This window comes from Pollicipes pollicipes, unplaced genomic scaffold, assembly GCF_011947565.3.
Source record: "Pollicipes pollicipes isolate AB1234 unplaced genomic scaffold, Ppol_2.1 Scaffold_7231;HRSCAF=8579_pilon_pilon_pilon, whole genome shotgun sequence".
Taxonomy (NCBI): domain Eukaryota; kingdom Metazoa; phylum Arthropoda; class Thecostraca; order Pollicipedomorpha; family Pollicipedidae; genus Pollicipes; species Pollicipes pollicipes.
The window spans coordinates 24,426,225-24,443,778 of NW_023597034.1; the positions used below are offsets into that span (position 1 = coordinate 24,426,225).

Genomic DNA, 17,554 nt, shown 5'->3' on the forward strand with positions numbered 1-17,554 from the left:
CTGCCGGACGTGGCTGTCTGCCGCGCAGGCCGCCGCTGGTCCCGGTCGGCCGGTGGCACAGGTCAAGGCCACCCGAGCCACATCCGCCGCCTGTCGGTCGTTGGGGCTTTACGACGCACTCGGATGCTGGGGCGCATCGCCTGCCTCTCACCCCAGCGGGACAGTGAGCAACGCGGGCAATAGAGACGCGTGCATCTGGTTTCCCAGACGTGCAACAACACTATTGGTACCTCCCCACTCCCCCCCCCCCTCCCCACCCACACTTAGTCCCGTCACGCTGCACTTACGTGCGATGAAGTATAAAGATAATGCAGTTTTTGTATAGCATCTAATGGTGGCGTATTGGACGAGTCAATGACTGTAAGCCCGCGAACCGTTTTAAAAAAACATCCTATGAACAACCAACATCGTTGAAAAACATACTTCCTGCAGAAGCAAGCTGTTTCCCTCCCTTCCATTTGAAAGCTCTGATCTGACTACCCGTGAACAACTACCCTGGAACGATGCTTCAAAGGTATTTGAACGCAAAGAGAGAGAGAGAGAGAGAGAGGAGGGAGAGGGAGAGAGAGAGAGAAAGAGAGAGAGATAGAGAGAGAGAGAGAGAGAGAAGAGGAGAGAGAGAGAGGAAGAGAGGAAGAGAAGGAGAGAGAGAGAGAGAGAGAGAGAGAGAGGGAGAGAGGAAGAGGGAGAGAGAGGAAGAGAGGAGATAGGGCGAGGAGAGAGGAGAGCGAGAGAGGAGAGAGAGAGGAGAGAGAGAGAGAGAGAGGAGAGAGAAGAGAGAGAGAGCGAGAGAGGGAGAGAGAGAGAAGGAGCGAGAGAGAGAGGAGAGAGTACCGAGAGAGGAGAAGGAGAGAGAGAGATCTTTCTCTCTCGCAATATCTTTTACATAATATGATGACGACTAAGGTCATGGACTAACTCAGGCTAAGACAGTCATCATTGCATTCAGTCCAAGAGGGAAAGCTGGTGGCAATACATCCTAAGAGCTTTGTAGCCGCCATCTCTATGACGCGCATTAGTGATATCGCTCAAACAAAGCTCAGACAAATATGGCGCATACATGGGTACCACGTATCCTCTGTTGCGGGCGATCGGCTGACTCGGCCAGCACTCAGCGCCCGGGGTAAGCTCAGCCCCCTCGTGAGTTACGTGGCATCGACACGTCTGGCCAGTGTCCCTTGGGCCCCGCTGGACGGCCGACACCGTGTCCCAGCGGACACCGCCACGTCTGGCCGACATTAACGGCCCTTTGCGGGGCACAGAACATTCGGCTACATTGCGTGGTACCCATGTATGCGCCATATTGTCTGAGTTTTGTTACAGCGATATCACTAATTCGTGCACTTAATTCCGAACATCACTAGAAACGGGAACGGACAGAACCACTGAAGTGTGCCGCAGGTGACATGGCTGATGACCATGGTTTACTGCTGGTGGGGAGTGATCACAGTTGGAGTTATGAAATAAATGTGCTTTAAGGATCGTGCTACTTGCAAATAGGCCGGGATAAGCAATATGCTTAACAGCTGTGTTGATCTGTTCACTTTAGTTCTGTGGAGGAATTCGCCCTCTGTTCAAGGCATTGAACCTATCAAAAAGGCATTTGTGAACCAGGGGCGGATCCAGAAGGGACGGGCACGGGGTCATGACTCCCCCCCCCCCTTGGACCCCGAACGGCTCCATAGGCTCCGAGGGGTCTCATAGCCGGTCGAACAGGCGCAGTGTTTGTTTTTTTCTACACAGAGCGCAACAAAATTGGACGTCTTTGGGCTTCCAGGCGACCGATAACAGTCGCAAGCGAGAGTGAAGAGCTCACGAGTAGACAAACATTATTCTTCACTGATTGAGAGTGTGGTGACTGGTACGTCTTAAGACTGCTTACGCTGTCCAGAGGTGCTGCGCTGTTTCCGGGGCTCTATATATCCACTTGTGCGGTCAACCTGATTGTTAAGGAGCCTACTTCGTTGCCCTTTGATTTATTTGCATTTGCTCGGAGGGCCCTGCGATGCTGCTGGGGCCATTCTTGCCAGCGTGCCGGGGCACTCTGCCAATGGGCGGCCTTCACAGGATTCTTTCCATTGGTCCGAAACGCTCTATACGCTAGGGCCGGGAGAGGGGGGGGGGGGGGGCATGTGTTGACATCCGGGGTATTCTCGGTTGCTCAGGGGCCCTTCACGTTGGTCGCGCTTAACCTACCAGCACACTCACGCTATGCTCATGGGTCCTGGGCTGACCCCGGGCACCAAATCTGGGCGGCCGTTTAGCATGTCATGTTCGTTAATATGCGGTTCAGCCATCGTAGGCTTACCAGCATGCTAACCGTAGTTGTATAGACTGCTTTGCTGGACGACCTAGAAATGACTTCCAGTCAGAAAAGCAATTATTTCAGAACGACGTACTTCGAGAGGCACTGCGCTTATCTGGTAAGATTAAGAGAACAGAACTCGTAACGAATGCTGACATGATGATGATGATGCGGGTACTGCGGAAATTCTATCTTTTCGCCCCGGAATGTCATTAAATTAAGCTTAAGACCATATGCTGTTCGAGAAAACCTAGTGGGGTAGTCCACGTGAATGTCGAAGCAGTACGTTCCACACAGCTATATCTCCAATGCATAAAAAAGTTGTCACGCACAGTCGAAAATGCTAGGAGTTTTGCTTTGGATATTACAATGCACATGTTTGGCTGAAAGCTGCGGTCCTCAACTTTTGTGTGAGTCGGCTTAAATTGGACTCAATTAAGCTGCGAAAAAATTTGCTCGAGAATGCTTGAGGTTGAAATCTGATAGCCTATTAACACAACTTTGACGAAAGAAATCTGTCTCAAAATGGGTGTCTGAAGTTAGCTGAACTAGATGTTTATGTACCTGAAAACTGAAAACACTAATGACGCACTAAATATGGCATCAAATGGGATAGCTTGAACTGTTCATCTGTCTAAATGAAGCAGATATTTTCCCCAATTTTATTTTGTTTTGATATTGCGACTATGGTGACCCCGAAGGCATGATATTTTTGGATGGGTGACAGAAGGAAGGATGCTATGTAGGTCTTGATAGTGTGAGAAGGAAATTCGTGGTTCGGTTCTTAGAAAAGCACGGCAAAGCGGTGTTCTCCTAGTGCCCAGAATGGACAGACCTAACTGAACTGTGATATTTATCGGTTTGTGCACGGACGTCATAAAATCGCCTCTTTTAGGAGTTCATGGGCGTTATGCCGAGTTACTGACATGCAAAATACCAGGAGGCACTGGTTAGACGACCGTGTAGACTAATGGTTATAACTATTGGTCACAATAAAGGACTCAGTGTTTCAATGCATGCTTATGGTCACATGCCCCCATACGCACGGCTTGTGCTGATTGTAAACACGGCTCGCAACGTCGAGTGCTGCCAATATATCAATTTTTGCTGCACATCCCTGTTCTGTCAGATCTCCTGGTATATCAAAGATCGATAACTTAGGACAGGGCCTGTAAATTCATAGTGCCGAAAAACCAGAAGATGTAGACCTGTCGTGCTTACATCAGGCAAAACCGTGTCCTTGCACCAGACCTGAGATGTCATAACAGTCAACGCTATCTTGCTATAAAGGCCGGTCCCAGAGCAAAATTCCGATACCCCGTTTGAGACTCAGAGCATTAGCCAGATATGGGCTACGGTTCTGGATGTCTAAGTTTTGTCAGGATGTGTCAAACCGATGGCAATAAGAGGCACAAACTTTCAGCGTTTTGGCTGGAACGATTCTTTGATGATGGAAAAATCAGAGTGGGACCAAACCGATCCTCGGTATGGAAAGCCTGCAGCTCTGTGAAATATGGATTATGGATAGTCGATAGCTTACCAAACTTTTCAGGAGCATGCTTGAAAAATAAATCGAAATGTAAGATACTTATTATTTCGACGCTGAACTTTGCGAAAAGCACAACATAACGTTTCTTTTTCATCAAGTATCACCAATGAATTCTGCATTGCTCTGGCATAACCGCATCTTCTGGCCAATCGACCCTGACGTGTATTACAACATGAGACGCGCTGGTACGTGCTGTATGACCACCTTTGGGGTGCTACGTTGGTGTATGGGTGCATTGCAGACAGAAACTTATCTGAGCAAGCACATCTACCTATAACGTTTATTAGTGTGCCCTTTTTGCGTAAGACCAAAGCGGAGAGCACGATGAATACCTGGATGTGATGTATTGCATTGGCGTATGCACGCTACCAGTCTGCCACGTGTCCCACAGGAGACAAGCCTTCTGATGGTGGCGCAGCAGACCTGAACAAAGTGGACGCCAAAAACGCCCAGCCGCCAGAGCCTGGACCCAACCAGCTGCAGACACGGTAGGCTGCCGCGCGCTGGCAACCTGCCATAAAGCTTCTCATTGGTGCTTGGGCTGCGCTCGGAATGCGCATCAAGCGGAGCTCGCGGCGCGCGACCGGATGCCGGCCGGTGCGATTCCGGCGCGGCAGCTGATTGTGCCTCCGTCGTCAGTGTCAAACAGGACACCAGCAGAGCGGCGCTGGTCATGCTGTGCCGTCGCTGCCGACGCGCCGACGCGCCGATGCTCTCTGTGCCCCTGCCCCTGAGGCGCTTCTGCGCCGGCCGCTCTGACCGAGGAGCGCGCACTGTGGCGCGACGTCTGACTGGAACCCGGCTCGCCGCAGGGCGGACAGCCCCGGCACGCCGGCGGCCGGGTCGCCGGCGTCGGTCAAGCGAGGTCACGGCACGCCAGAGCCCCGGCTGCAGGGCATGTCGTACGCGCTCAACTCCATCTCGCCGGCGGTGAGTGGACCCCCCCCGCCTGCGACCGCGGACCGGGCTCGAGCCTAGATGGAGGGCAGATGTTTCACAGAGTAAATTCGCAGCGGAATGTCTGTTCTTAGCCATTGGCGCAGGAAACTCTGGGAGGCGTCGTCAGCCCTGGGACTGTACATGGGATACGCTCAGTGGCCCGGTGTGGCGCTGCGTGGCCTGCACCGGCTGTGGGCTTCGATCTCATCCTGCGAATAACTGTGAACTGTTGCGTGCCTTAAAGAAAACGTAAGGGCTTTCTAGCAGCCATGTTCTCGTAGCCATAGTGCGCATAGCTTGAGAGGTTTTGATGTTAATGGCCGTGAGGGTTAGGAGAAACGCAGTTGCCGTAAATTAATCAAAATATGGCGTCGAAAGGAGCAACACAGAGAACAACGGAATAGGTTGAAACAACACATGTGAACAGATTAGAGGTGGGAAGAAGAAGAAGAGATAGAGGGCTGAGGTTCAGGGGTGGACGAGGTGTGCAAAAGAAACTAGGTTTTCTCGGTAATATTTCACTTAATTTCTTCCTTATCTGCGGGTAACCCGGGAACGCATGACCAAGAACATGATTTGTCTGTGGATCGCGAGCCATGATTACAAACGCAGACGCGCACGAGCGCGCATGAAGTTCTGTGACACAAGTATCTGCGCTTTTGGAATCAAACGATAAGAAGCTGGGTTACCAGCCCCAAGAAAGCAGGTAGAAATCTCGTGATCATGAATCAGGCTTCTGGGTCCCACAAAATGATAAAATGATAGTTTTCGATCGTGTGTGTCATCTCAACCTTAGAATATCATAACATACCAGTACCATACCAGTGCAGGCTGACCTGCAATTAAACGTCTCTTTTACAAATGAAAATGTTTTGAATTTGGCTAGGGACGTATCGCTGATATACAACAGAAACAGAGCGGTTCAAATTGAAAAGGTAAGTCAGTAACAATTTAGGCTGCGCTTAAAATGTTGGCTATGGAGTGGAATAGTGATCAGTGTTTGGAACCTGCTGAGGCACTTCCCCTGCTTTTTAAATCCTACCACTTCCTGATGTCCACTGAAAGATCCGATTCTGTGGCGTTCTTCTGGCTTCATCTCACTATATGTAGTCGACCCTAGCGCACCGCCCACAAGCACTGCAAGCGAGCCAGCGCAGCTTGTACTTGTATCTAAGAGCCTACTGGTGCCGCCTTACCCACGCTGGGAGCGTTCAAGTGGTCTCTCCTCTTGCTTTCGCTCAGAAATTGCAACAGTATAAAGAAAGCACTCTCCAGTCAAGTGCACTATCGGCACTACGAGTGAGGCATCGATTCCGGGGAGCATGCGGGGGGCTGCCGATGCTGGGGTGGCGGGGGGGGGGGGGAGAGACGCTGGGCGAGCCGGTCGACCCCGAGCAGCTGGAGACGACGTGCGACCCGACGGGGCGGCGCCCTCTCTTGATTGCAGACCTGGCCGGCACGAGAGGCGACCGAAAATGGGGCCCACGGTGGGGACGAGAAACCCGCGCACGAGAAAGCCCAGTAAAGCTCAATGTTCTTAGCTCATCTTCAACTCAGGTAAGAGCCGTACCCTGTAGTTTGAGAGCCTGGTCGGCGTTTTGCGCCGGACCGTTTGGGGAGCTCAGTGGCGTATCCCAATGCGACCTGTGGTGGCGGAGGCCCTGGTTCCCATCGGTAGGCTCGCATTCCACGCCGACGCCCCGCGGCTCGCTCTCGGCTTTGGTTCGACTGTTGGGTGCCCGGGGCTCCCTATAATACGCCACGGGGTACGCCGCAGGCCCTTTCAGCGAGGCCCCATGCCACCTAATGCGACCCTGTTGCCGCCGTTCTTGCTGGCCAACAGCTTATGCTAAAGCTGGTTTGTTCAACATCGTTTAACAAGAAACGCACTCACAACCATTCTGAGAGCGCTATTAAATCCCTTTTAGGTACAACGAACCCGGCTTGATCTAAGTTGCATGCGAATGGTAAACACCGTTAGGCGGGATCTCATACTTGTGCATCAGATGCACCATTTAAAGATGTGTTTTGTTGGCGTTTATAGCTTTGTCTCCCATCCGATGGTCTCCATGCATTGAGGTAGCTTCTGATAGTAGCGTTCTATTGTATATTACTGCCTGCACTTCTTCGGCACTTCCTCTTGTTCATGCACGTTTTCGGTGTCTGTGGAGCATGCCGTAATGTCTGTCGTGTCTTATTTCCTAACACCTTGCTGGTCACCTTCACGGCCAGGGGCTGCACAGTGAACCAGCTGCAAAGGAGCGCGTAGAAACAGCGAAAAACGGATATGAGAGCCAGCAATTACATTGAAGTTGACGTGAAATGCATACAACACAACAGCCTGCCATGCACGGTGCTCTTCCCTGGACTATATCCAGCGATGTGGTCCTGGGACAAACAATGTGACAAGTGTGAAACTGACATAAAGTATCCTTCATCTGAATATCGCTGAAATGGCATTGAATACTTGGCAAAATGGCACGAGGATATGAGTCCTCGATAAGTAAAATTTGTGGAGAAGCCGCTAATCGAACATCGCAGTAAAGACGCCCCAGTTCAACGGACATAATCTCCTCCAACGGTTCAAACAACTAGTACCGAAGGATATTTAAACCCTTTCTAATTCCACGACACGGCCGGCCCGTGACAACCTGATTCGCTTGCCAAGCGGAACAGCTCTGTAAATCGTTCGCTAGCGACGTGTTGCATACGCGCTACGTCGCTGGTGAGACCCTAAGCATCTTTCACACAGTGGTGAAATGTTCGGTGCGTCACCGAACGAGCTTCAGGTGTTGGTGTGACAGTCAATATAACGCGATTAAACACGAAACCTGTCTGGTAGTTCTTTGCATTTCCGTTCCAAAATTATAGCTGAATGGCTTGCCACGGGATAGTTATATTTGCGACGCATACGCCGCGCTGCGAAGAAATTAAGTATTTCAGTATTGGAGCTGTGTAATAATCTAAAGGCTGCACTCGGGTTAAGTGCTTGCAGGGGTTATTCGCAGGGTATTTTTGTTCTGTTCTGAGTCCGTTCCGTAGGTCGGTCGTTACTCTAATCCTCTGGGTCAAGATCAGTCTGCTCCCCACGCCCTTAACCCCATGCATTGTTAAAACGCCTCTCGTTTCCACCTCGTTCATCATTCACGGGCCGCCGGCTATAAAGCGGTTACCCGGAGAGTCTGATTCCAGCCACTTTAAAATAGAATTCTTGTTGCCCGTCGACGCTTGGTATTCATGTGCGCAGGGGTCCGCCGGCTGCAAAAATGCCGTGCTGGGTGCAGTGAAGTAGCCCAGCGAGAAAACCCGACAAATGCCGCTAGGATGTACAGAACATTCATGCTTATTAGTTCGGGGCGCACGCTAGGCGGCTTTGTGCGGTTCTCTCTTGCCGAACAAACTAGCTATAGGTATGCTATTTAGTGGAACCAAACGCGCGACATCTTTGAAGGCATTGTCATCAAGAATCCTCCAGAATTGTGACCTTTTACGTGGACGCGTTTGACGACCTCCGGCTGTCCGTATGGGTGACGTGGCGAGATCAGGTCAGGCTAAGTTAGGTCAGGTCAGGTTAGGTTAGGTTGGGTTAGGTTAGGTTAAGTTGGTCTAGGTTAGGTTAGGTTAGGTTAGGTTAGGTTGGGCTGAACACCGTCCGCTGCATGTGGTTTCCCGCAACCAGATAGCATGTGGGCGATGCGTCCCATCGCAGCCCCGAGTCACAACCATAGGGCACAGAGAGCACGCAAATTACGGACAGATTAGACCACTCACACAGGACACAAACCTATTTGCATTGTGGGTCTGGTGCATTTGGAGTTCCAGGGATTGGAGAAATGCCAATGTTTTGAGAACTCTTTGATAAAATTTGACTTTGCTAGTTTGTGTGGATGGAGGAGAAGAACGCATGCACGTACAACTCTGATTGCGAGCAGTGCCAGCTGTCGCGTACTGCTGAGAAGTGCCACCTGTTGCTTGCATACATTTGTGGATGTGCGGCGGGTGGCCTTTCTAATGCCGTCTTCACATGAATGGCTGGGTATAACTCAACGCAGGGTGAGAAATAGTGTCACCCGCTCAAAGTTCGGTCCGGCAGCCAAAACGCATTATCAAAGGCTATATATGGTGTGGTGTGGTTTACCCAACTGGCAGATAATAGGTTTAAAATTAACGATAAATATTCATGAATTTCCACGAGCGGACATGCATTTTGTTTACTGAGATATAGGGTATGAAAATATGCTCGATATCTGTGAGCGTTTTAAACTGAACGAGTTCGTTAATGCCACAACCTTTGACACCGGCTTCGCCTTAGATTTATGACAGACGGCAAGCGATCCGAGCCTTTTGATGTAAGACGCTGCGCTATGACCCCACCACTATAATCAACATGCTGCCCGCCTGGCAGGATATTTTGAAGCCGGGGGGCGAGCCGACGCCCCCGTCCGACCCCAGCCAACCCTGGTCCTCCGGCATCGAGCTGCAGACCATGCCCAAGACTCAGCCGCCAGCGTCCGACGCCCCCGCCGAGCCTCACCCGGACCTGCTCAGTCTGGCGAGCAGTGACACCTTCTCTACCTGTCGGACGCACCCGTTCCCGTCCGAGGGCGACCTGACGGCCGGCGCGCCGCCCGAGCGCACAGCCGACAGCGGACAGCCTGAGCGGACAGCGGACGGCGCGACGCCCGGCCCGGCGAACGGCCGGGACTCGGCGGCCTCTCGCCGTGCCGGGCCCCACGAGGTGAGACAGGGCCCAGAGCCGACCCCGCAGCCGGCCGGCAGCCGACACGGAGCCCACAGTCAGGCCTGGCCGACTCCGGAAGCCAGGAAAGTCGGCAGTGAGGCCTGGTTACTCCGGAAGCCAGGAATCCGGCAGTCAGGCTGGCCGACTCCGAGAGATAGGCGGCGGCGCAGATCTGCCAGATCTGGTGGGGGGGGGGGGGGGGGGGACCCGGCAAACAGGGTGGCGTGGCGTCGCCGAGATGGCCCGTTTTACGGTCAGCTGGGGTCGGAAGTGACGTCACCGGTCGCTAGGCCACTGACAGGCTAGCTTCGCGGACGTGTTGGGGCCGAGCACATGTCTGCCAAGCAAAGCAGAGCACGCTTGGCCAGGAATCCATTTTCTCTGCAAAGGCCCTAATTATTGATTCCTGAACGCACATGGGTCGTCAACTATTTGCAGCAGATGCGCTGATTTTATTAATTATCTTGAACTCGCCCAGATCCCTGACCAACAACGACTGTTAAAGCTGAACCGTACGGCCTCGATCCGATCATTAAAATAACAGCTCCGTATGTTGCCATGATTTATAGTCGAATCCTTTTAGCACAAACAAAGAACATTTATTTTCGGTTGATGATAACTTTGGCAGTTTGAATGCCGGTTATTCATCCCGTCTGCATCTTATCAATGCATGTTTACACATTTTTGGCAGTTACGCCGGGAATGACGCAATAACCTTTTCACAATGGATTGATATAATGAAAAGTTTTTGAAGTCATTAAAATATTTCCATGAAATTTTAGTACATACTTAACACTCTGACATGACAGAGATTGTTTTCATGAATTCCATTAACATGCGGTAGGTAAACCCCGTGTACATAACGAAAAACAAGTTTGGTGTATCAGATGAGACCCTTTATAGACATTTCCAGTCCATGCCTCTAGTTCACCCTTAATCTAGAAAAATACTAGGCCTGGCAATCAGCAACGTTAATCGGGTCGAGGGCGTTGGATGCTGCATTATGATTATTCTCGTCAGTGCTATGTGGAGCGATACGCGCTTGGAGGATCACTTTATTCAAAGAACATTCATCTTAGATCATGTTAAGGAATTTAAGCCCTGTAAGCCCTGTTAATACTGTAAACAAGCTCTGTAAGTGCTGTGAGTAAGCTTTGTATGTACTGCATGCCTATGAACTCGGACGCTATAATGTAAAAGTGTTTATTTTGTCGCTTCCGTGCCAAAAATGTTGCCGAATGTTTTTTTATAGGTTTTGTTAAGTTTCGGGAGAAAGAGGTCTGGCATCCTCCCTGTCTATAGAAGCATAACCTTACTTAAAGCTAGCAAACCGCAATTTGATCAAGCTGTACGTCTTATCAAATATGTTAAATCTCTGCAAAACAATTCTTGCAAAAATCGCTATTAAAAAAGTGTGTGGCTAGAAAAAAATGCTGAATTTCTTTCAAAAGCTTTTGAGTTTTGCACCGTAACTCTTCGTGAAAACGGGTTATGTTCTCACTGCCATTGATAATTCCTATACCTTTTGCAAACCTTATTCGTTGTTTGCATCCGCTGTTAACAGACCAATGGTAGCTTAGAAAAAAGCATGAATTAGATTAAATGAGAAGAGTGAAAACACTGAAGAACTTGGCCGACATTGATCTACGCAACCTCAATTTCAGCTGCGTCATTTAAAAAGCATCTCATCAGACATTATACACATTATATGTGAGGAGATAATGAAAGTTGCAACTTTCTGAACAGCCCATCTGAAAGCGAGCACTACAGCTGTATGAAGCTGCTGCGAACATTCGACTCATCGTTTATGCGCGAACTTTTTTAATGTCCCTTTCCCAGACGGAAATATTTTGGTTTGCATTATATATTAAACCACCGTATCGGTGGATCAGCAGATTGTAGCCACCGAACAAGGCGCGACGGTGCTGTTGGGAAGAAGGCGAGGGCAGAGTGTAGCGGAGCCAATACATTACATGCACCACACTCTCAATGGCGCTTTCCACGCGGAAACCGCGTTCGCAATTGCAATTGGTTGTGTTTGTAATGAGATTGCGCGTATCATTCAAGTACGTTATCATTTACAGTGTCACTGAATTTACAAACCATCCCTGGTTGGCGAGAACCTGAGACCACGGCAGGAAAGCGCACCCAGCGCTGATGACGTTTGTTCCGTGCACATGATCGCCAGCTCCGCCATTTTGGGCTTCATGCATTACGCATACGGGCGAAATTAGGAACGCCATAACCCCCAAGCAGCTTACACTAGGTCAGCACAACAGCTCAATAAAAACATCGTCAGTGTTTGACCCAGCCGGCAAAGCAAATGCCTTTCCGGCGGTCCTCGTGAGAAGGTCGATGCCATCATTGGTATTCATTGGCACAGTTATGGATAGGCCAGCGACAACAGAGCGACAGCAGCGTTCGCCAACGAACAGGGTCAGCCCCGCCAAGGCACTTACCCGCGCGGCGTCACGGCCGGTCCGGACAGACATCGACCGGTCCGGACAGTGTGCCCCTCGACCGTAACAGCCGGCCACTGGCACCGCAGCCGACCCGGACAGACATCAACCGGTCCGGACAGACATCGACCGGTCTGGACAGACATCGACCGGTCCGGACAGACATCGACCGGTCCGGACAGACATCGACCGGTCCGGACAGACATCAACCGGTTCCGGACAGACATCGACCGGTCCGGACAGACATCGACCGTCCCGGACAGACATCGACCGGTCCGGACAAGCGTGCCCCTCGACCGTGACAGCCTGGCCGCTGGCGCTGCAGCCGACCCCTGTCTGGAGAGGGGGCCACGGCCGACAGCCGGGGAGACTGACCCTGCATGGAGAGGGTACAGGCTGAGTAGCCAGGGGCTTGGCCTCGCATGGAGAGGGTACAGGCCAGGAGACTGACGCTGTATGGAGGGGGTCCGGGCCGGACAGCCACAGGACCGGCCCTGCCTGGAGAGGGTACAGGCCGGACAGCCACAGGACCCGGCCCTGCCTGGAGAGGGTACAGGCCGGACAGCCACAGGACCGGCCCTGCCTGGAGGGGGTCCAGGCCGGACAGCCACAGGACCGGCCCCTGCCTGGAGAGGGTACGGGCCGGACAGCCACAGGACCGGCCCTGCCTGGAGAGGTACACAGACCAGACAGACGGCGGGCGACTGTCACCTGGGGAGAGACAACGGTCGGGAGCGATGAAGGAGCGGACCTTACCTGGAGACCAGTATCGATTGGCAAGCGCTCCTGCGCCTCGCGCAGTCGCCCACCAACCGGTCCCTATCCCCGCACCCATTGCAGTGGGCTACTGAAGCGCATATGACCAACTAAGCCCCAGCGGGCTTCCGTCTCGCACACATATAGTATTATGTACCACGATATTTCACCTTTATGGGAGGCTCTTTCACATCGAACAATAAGACGCACCATATTTCGCTCAGAAGCTCTTGCAGTATGCTCCTTGCGAGGACGCTCGGGTATTTTCAGATACCTTTCTTGATGGGCTGCTTTTCGTAGTGTGTCATGGTATGAGAACATCCATGAGGGGCCTTTGACGGTAGTCGGTAAGAGAACGGCAAACGGAACTATAACACAAGCTTGCGATTGTTGCTCTGGTCGTAACAAGTTGACTGCCTCCCGTTGACGCAGTAAATCGGTTTCTGGGGGATGCGGGTGGTCTTGTTGACACTAGCATTGTCCTGATGCTGGTAGCGACATGCGCCTAGTTTCGTCTGGTCTTTTCTTTCTAGCGCAAAGAGCCACTGCAGTTGGCATTCCGTAAGCCCCGTTCACATAGCTTTTGTTATTATTCCTGTTGTGAGAGCTTTGGCTCTACTGGTCGCGCGATGCTGAAGCCTTCATCACGTTTTCTCGAGACGGTCATTCCTGATCAGAATTAGCAGCGGGGGCTCTGCTGCGTATCGAATGCGTATCGCTCGGCGCGTATCTTGACCCGTGACGTGAGTGTCACATGTCGAGCCAGGGGCCGCCGAGCCAGCCTGAGGCCCTCGCTGCATCGCCTGGGGCTGTGCTTCAGGCCTATTGACAGGATGGAATGGGTGTGACCGGTGGCATCAGCAGGGGTGGGACTGGGCCTGACCGGTCGTATCAACAGGAAAGGTTGGGTGCGATCGGCTATATCGATACGAGCGACTGGATGTGAGAGGTCGTATTGACGGGTGTGACCGGGTGCTGTGACCTGTCGCGTCGGCAGGAAAGACTAGGTGTAACCGGTCGTATTGATGAAGGACTGGGTATGACAATGGCATCACTGGGAGGGTGACGTGTCGCTAGCTGCGGGCCGGCTGTGTCGACAGGGGCAGGGGGCTAACACTGGGCTAGCCCTGGCTAGGCGTGGTGACGTGCCGGGTCCGACCGGGCGCGGCGCAGCATCAATAATGCAGCGCCGCGCGGCCGGCGGCGGCGGCGGCGGCGGCGGCGTCGAGCCCGTATCGACTCCCACCGACGGTCACGGCAGCCCCCTGCCTCTGCCCGCAGCCGGAGCCGACGCGAAGCGAGCCCGCCGCCGCCGCCGCCAGCCGCCGACGTCGGGCCACCGACGCCGCTGGCCGTCCGGCCTGCCCGCCGCCCGCGACCTACTCCTCGGCCGTAAGCCGCCTCCGCCTCGCCGCGCTCCGCTCCCGCTCCGGTAAGCCGTGGGCCCATGCGCGCCGCCTTGTCGTCGCAGGTCGGTAGACGGGGGCCGGTGGCCATGGGCCTCCGCCGCCGGCCGCCGGTAAGCCCTGCCAGGCTGTGCCAATGCCGCTCTCGGCGGCCGGTGAGCCCGTCGGCAGCACCAGTAAGCTCCCGAGCACTGCTAGGCCGCGGAGCCGCGTTGATAGGGTGTGGCGGCGGGACGGCCCACCCCAAGGCCACCGGGTTGTCTGCAGGCGGTGGGGGGCCCGGCGGGGGGTTGGGTGGTTTGGAGCGGCACATGCTACACGCCCCCGTGCGGTGGTGCAGGGGGTGTGGTGGAAAGGCTCCAGTGCAGCGCTGTACCGGTGGTTGGCCCTCGCCGACACTGGGTGTTTTGCCATTTTTGATCGGACAGAGAACTGGGGTGTTGGTACACTACCACTTCCGCTTCGTTACAGATTCTTAGAGCAAAACTGCAGAAATACTGCTTGCATGCGGGTTATTTTGGCAGACGGTACCTTGTAGATATAACTTTCATTTTCAACATAGCTTCGTCGTGCAGACCTTTCCGAACGGGAAAATAATTGAGTGGCCTGAGACACCAGCACACCACAACCGCGAGGCCAGAAACGTAGATGTGTGTGTCTCAGTCGGTTTAAATACCACTAAGATGCAGCAAACAGTTGGGGAGGCATTTCAAAACAAAGCCGCGGGCTGTATCGGCACCCACTGTGGGCGAGGGCTCCATCCCTTGGCCGCCGTCGACCGTCTGACGTCATCACCGGACTAGCTGCCACGCCGCCAGCCTTGTTGGGCGTCAGTTCTCATCGCCCACCTGATAGGCTGTGCCCTGGCGGCATTTTAAAACCTTGGTATTTGGAGTCGATAGTTTGGTTTCGTAAATGACGTATTTTCGCGGGACGGCTCGTCATAGATTTTAGCCTTCCCAGACGCAATGAATTTCATTGCAGTTCTCCGTCAGATCGATAGCCTCGAGAAAATTTCCTTTCCGGCTTGACTCGATGTACGTGCCGCTGCGACAGCTTAAGGCATCACGGACCCGGTCCGTGAGGGTAGCAGCTGACCTTCTCGAGGACGGACAAAATGAAGCCCCATCTTAAAATGGAGCACTCTACTGACGTTACTGACTGCCAGGATTCTTCACCGGCTGAATAGATACATGCATTTAGCATTAATCAATGAATGATGCTGAACGCAGTGCGCAAAGCTGTACGTGGCACGTGCTGGGATTAAATTTGATTCAGCAGCAGTTGTTCGGGACAAACGGATGGTAAGGGATTGTAGGGTAAATAATTGTCTTTCAGAAGTCCCAAACGCACCGGCACGTTTCGCGTTTTCCACGTCGCGTGACATTGGGCTGAAATGTAATAAACCCAACTACAAACTCAACTGCAACTACATTTTGCTTAGTTATTTCCAATGACCCTGCCGGTTAATGATTAATTTTCAATGATTTGTATGGCTGAAAGGCTCTGGAATGAAGGCCCCATTCTCATGGAATACTTAATACTGCACGTTGGTTCACACGGGTGCTTTGGGAGAGCTCAAAGCATCTGCTTAGCGGAGTTTGTTGCGTGCACCCTGCACCCAACACCCGAGGTGGCCCGATCCAGGTCACGGGAGCGTGCATGCTGTCTTGCACCCTGCACCCACCACCCGAGGTGGCCTGGTCCAGGTCACGGGGGCGTACGTGCTGTCTTGCACCCTGTACCCACCACCCGAGGTGGCCCGACCCAGGTCACGGGGGGCGTACGTGCTGTCTTGCACCCTGCACCCACCACCCGAGGTGGCCCGACCCAGGTCACGGGAGCGTGCATGCTGTCTGCAAGCTACCATTGGACGGCTTGATCACGGATTTTTTACAACCCGTACAGTGTCACAGCGGGGTCTAACCGAGGCAGGGCCACCGCTTTGGCCAGGTGCCAGCTGACGCCCTCGTGCTAGTCGGGTGGACGAACGCACCCGTCCCGGTGCCCGTAACCGTCGACGCTGGGTAGGGCTGGTGTATGGATCTGCCGTGACGCATCGGGCCCGATTGGATTTTCACTTCGCTGTCAAAGCGCTAGACTGGGGGGTTGTATGGCACTGAGTCCTGAAAAATTGATCCTTGAAGAGCCCCTGCCGCCGGCGCCGCCAGCGTGGGCGCGTGTTGGGCCTGTGTTCGGGCCTGGCGATGTCGGTCAGGATCGCGCTCCATTAGCGTGACCAGTGGAGCCACATGGTTATCGCGGACAAATGGCGGCTGCCGGTGGCCGCAGGACCACGGGCGGCCGGACCCATGGCGGGCCGGCCCGTCCCGCTGCTGGCGGTGGCCGTCAGACCACCGGCGGCCGGACCACGGGCAGCCGGACCACCGGCGGCCGGACCACGGGCGGCCGGACCCATGGCGGGCCGGCCCGTCCCGCTGCTGGCGGTGGCCGTCAGACCACCGGCAGCCGGACCACGGGCAGCCGGACCACCGGCGGCCGGACCACGGGCGGCCGGACCCATGGCGGGCCGGCCCGTCCCGCCGCTGCCGGTGGCTGTCGGACCACCGGCGGCCGGACCACGGGCGGCCGGACCACCGGCGGGCCGGCCCGGCCTGATACTGCCAGTGGCTGCCGTTGTCCAGACACGACAATGTCTGGGTTGACTGCAATCAGTGTGCAGTGAATGGCTGTTCGTGGCCTTTGCACACCATTCGCATTCATGTCACACTGCAGCCTGTCAAAATGTATCGCTCCAGGCTCCAATTCGCCATTTATTGGCTGCAGTTTATCAATGGTGTGAACCCTAGACTTTGTGTATATATTTCGCCCTGTCACATGCAGCATTTTTAGTAAGATATTCATTGTGGTGGCGGATATAAAAACTCTGTCCCTGATGATAATTAAGGGGTGTGTATAGTTGGGTCATATCTGGTGTGGGCACATGCTACCCTGGATATAAAACACCCGTAGCGGCAATGTTTCAGTATCAAGTATTTGATTCGTAGTTTAAAGGCATTTGGTCGCGGACTATCTGCTCTCCATCACTTACTTACGACATTGGTATCGCTCAACTTACGTACTTTCGAGGCCTCCGATCCTGTGAGTTATTTTATTTCGAAAGTTTTTGGACTTCAACGATCATTATTGATGAGGGAGTCACTCAAATACCTCCTCAAATTATTTTCAGGCTTTAACAAAAGCGGGAGTGCCTACTAGATTGATTTTGAAGAAAGCAGTCGGAAGTAGGAAGTTTTCTAATTATTCAGACCGCTGAGCATGCGGCAGCTTCCTTGGTGTTCACCTTTGTAGATGAGCGGCACTTCAAACGCCCGCCCGCCAATGATCACCGGGTGAGTTGCTACAGTTCGAAGCAATCTATACAGCTGCTGTACAACT

General features: G+C 53.4%; 1 protein-coding gene across 3 annotated transcripts in view; it reads left to right on the top strand.

Annotated features, from left to right (window-relative positions):
- LOC119109651 (potassium voltage-gated channel protein Shab) overlaps window positions 1-17,554 on the top strand; it is a 35,847-nt gene that overhangs the window by 11,450 nt on the left and 6,843 nt on the right. For 2 of the 3 annotated variants that reach the window (XM_037233366.1, XM_037233367.1), the window contains exons 3-5: window positions 4,246-4,342; window positions 4,667-4,784; window positions 9,199-9,531. In XM_037233366.1, coding sequence (XP_037089261.1) covers window positions 4,246-4,342; window positions 4,667-4,784; window positions 9,199-9,531 — 548 coding nt within the window. Of the gene's footprint in view, window positions 1-4,245; window positions 4,343-4,666; window positions 4,785-6,240; window positions 6,329-9,198; window positions 9,532-17,554 lie in introns of those variants that run through there. The other variant, XM_037233369.1, reaches the window with a different exon arrangement.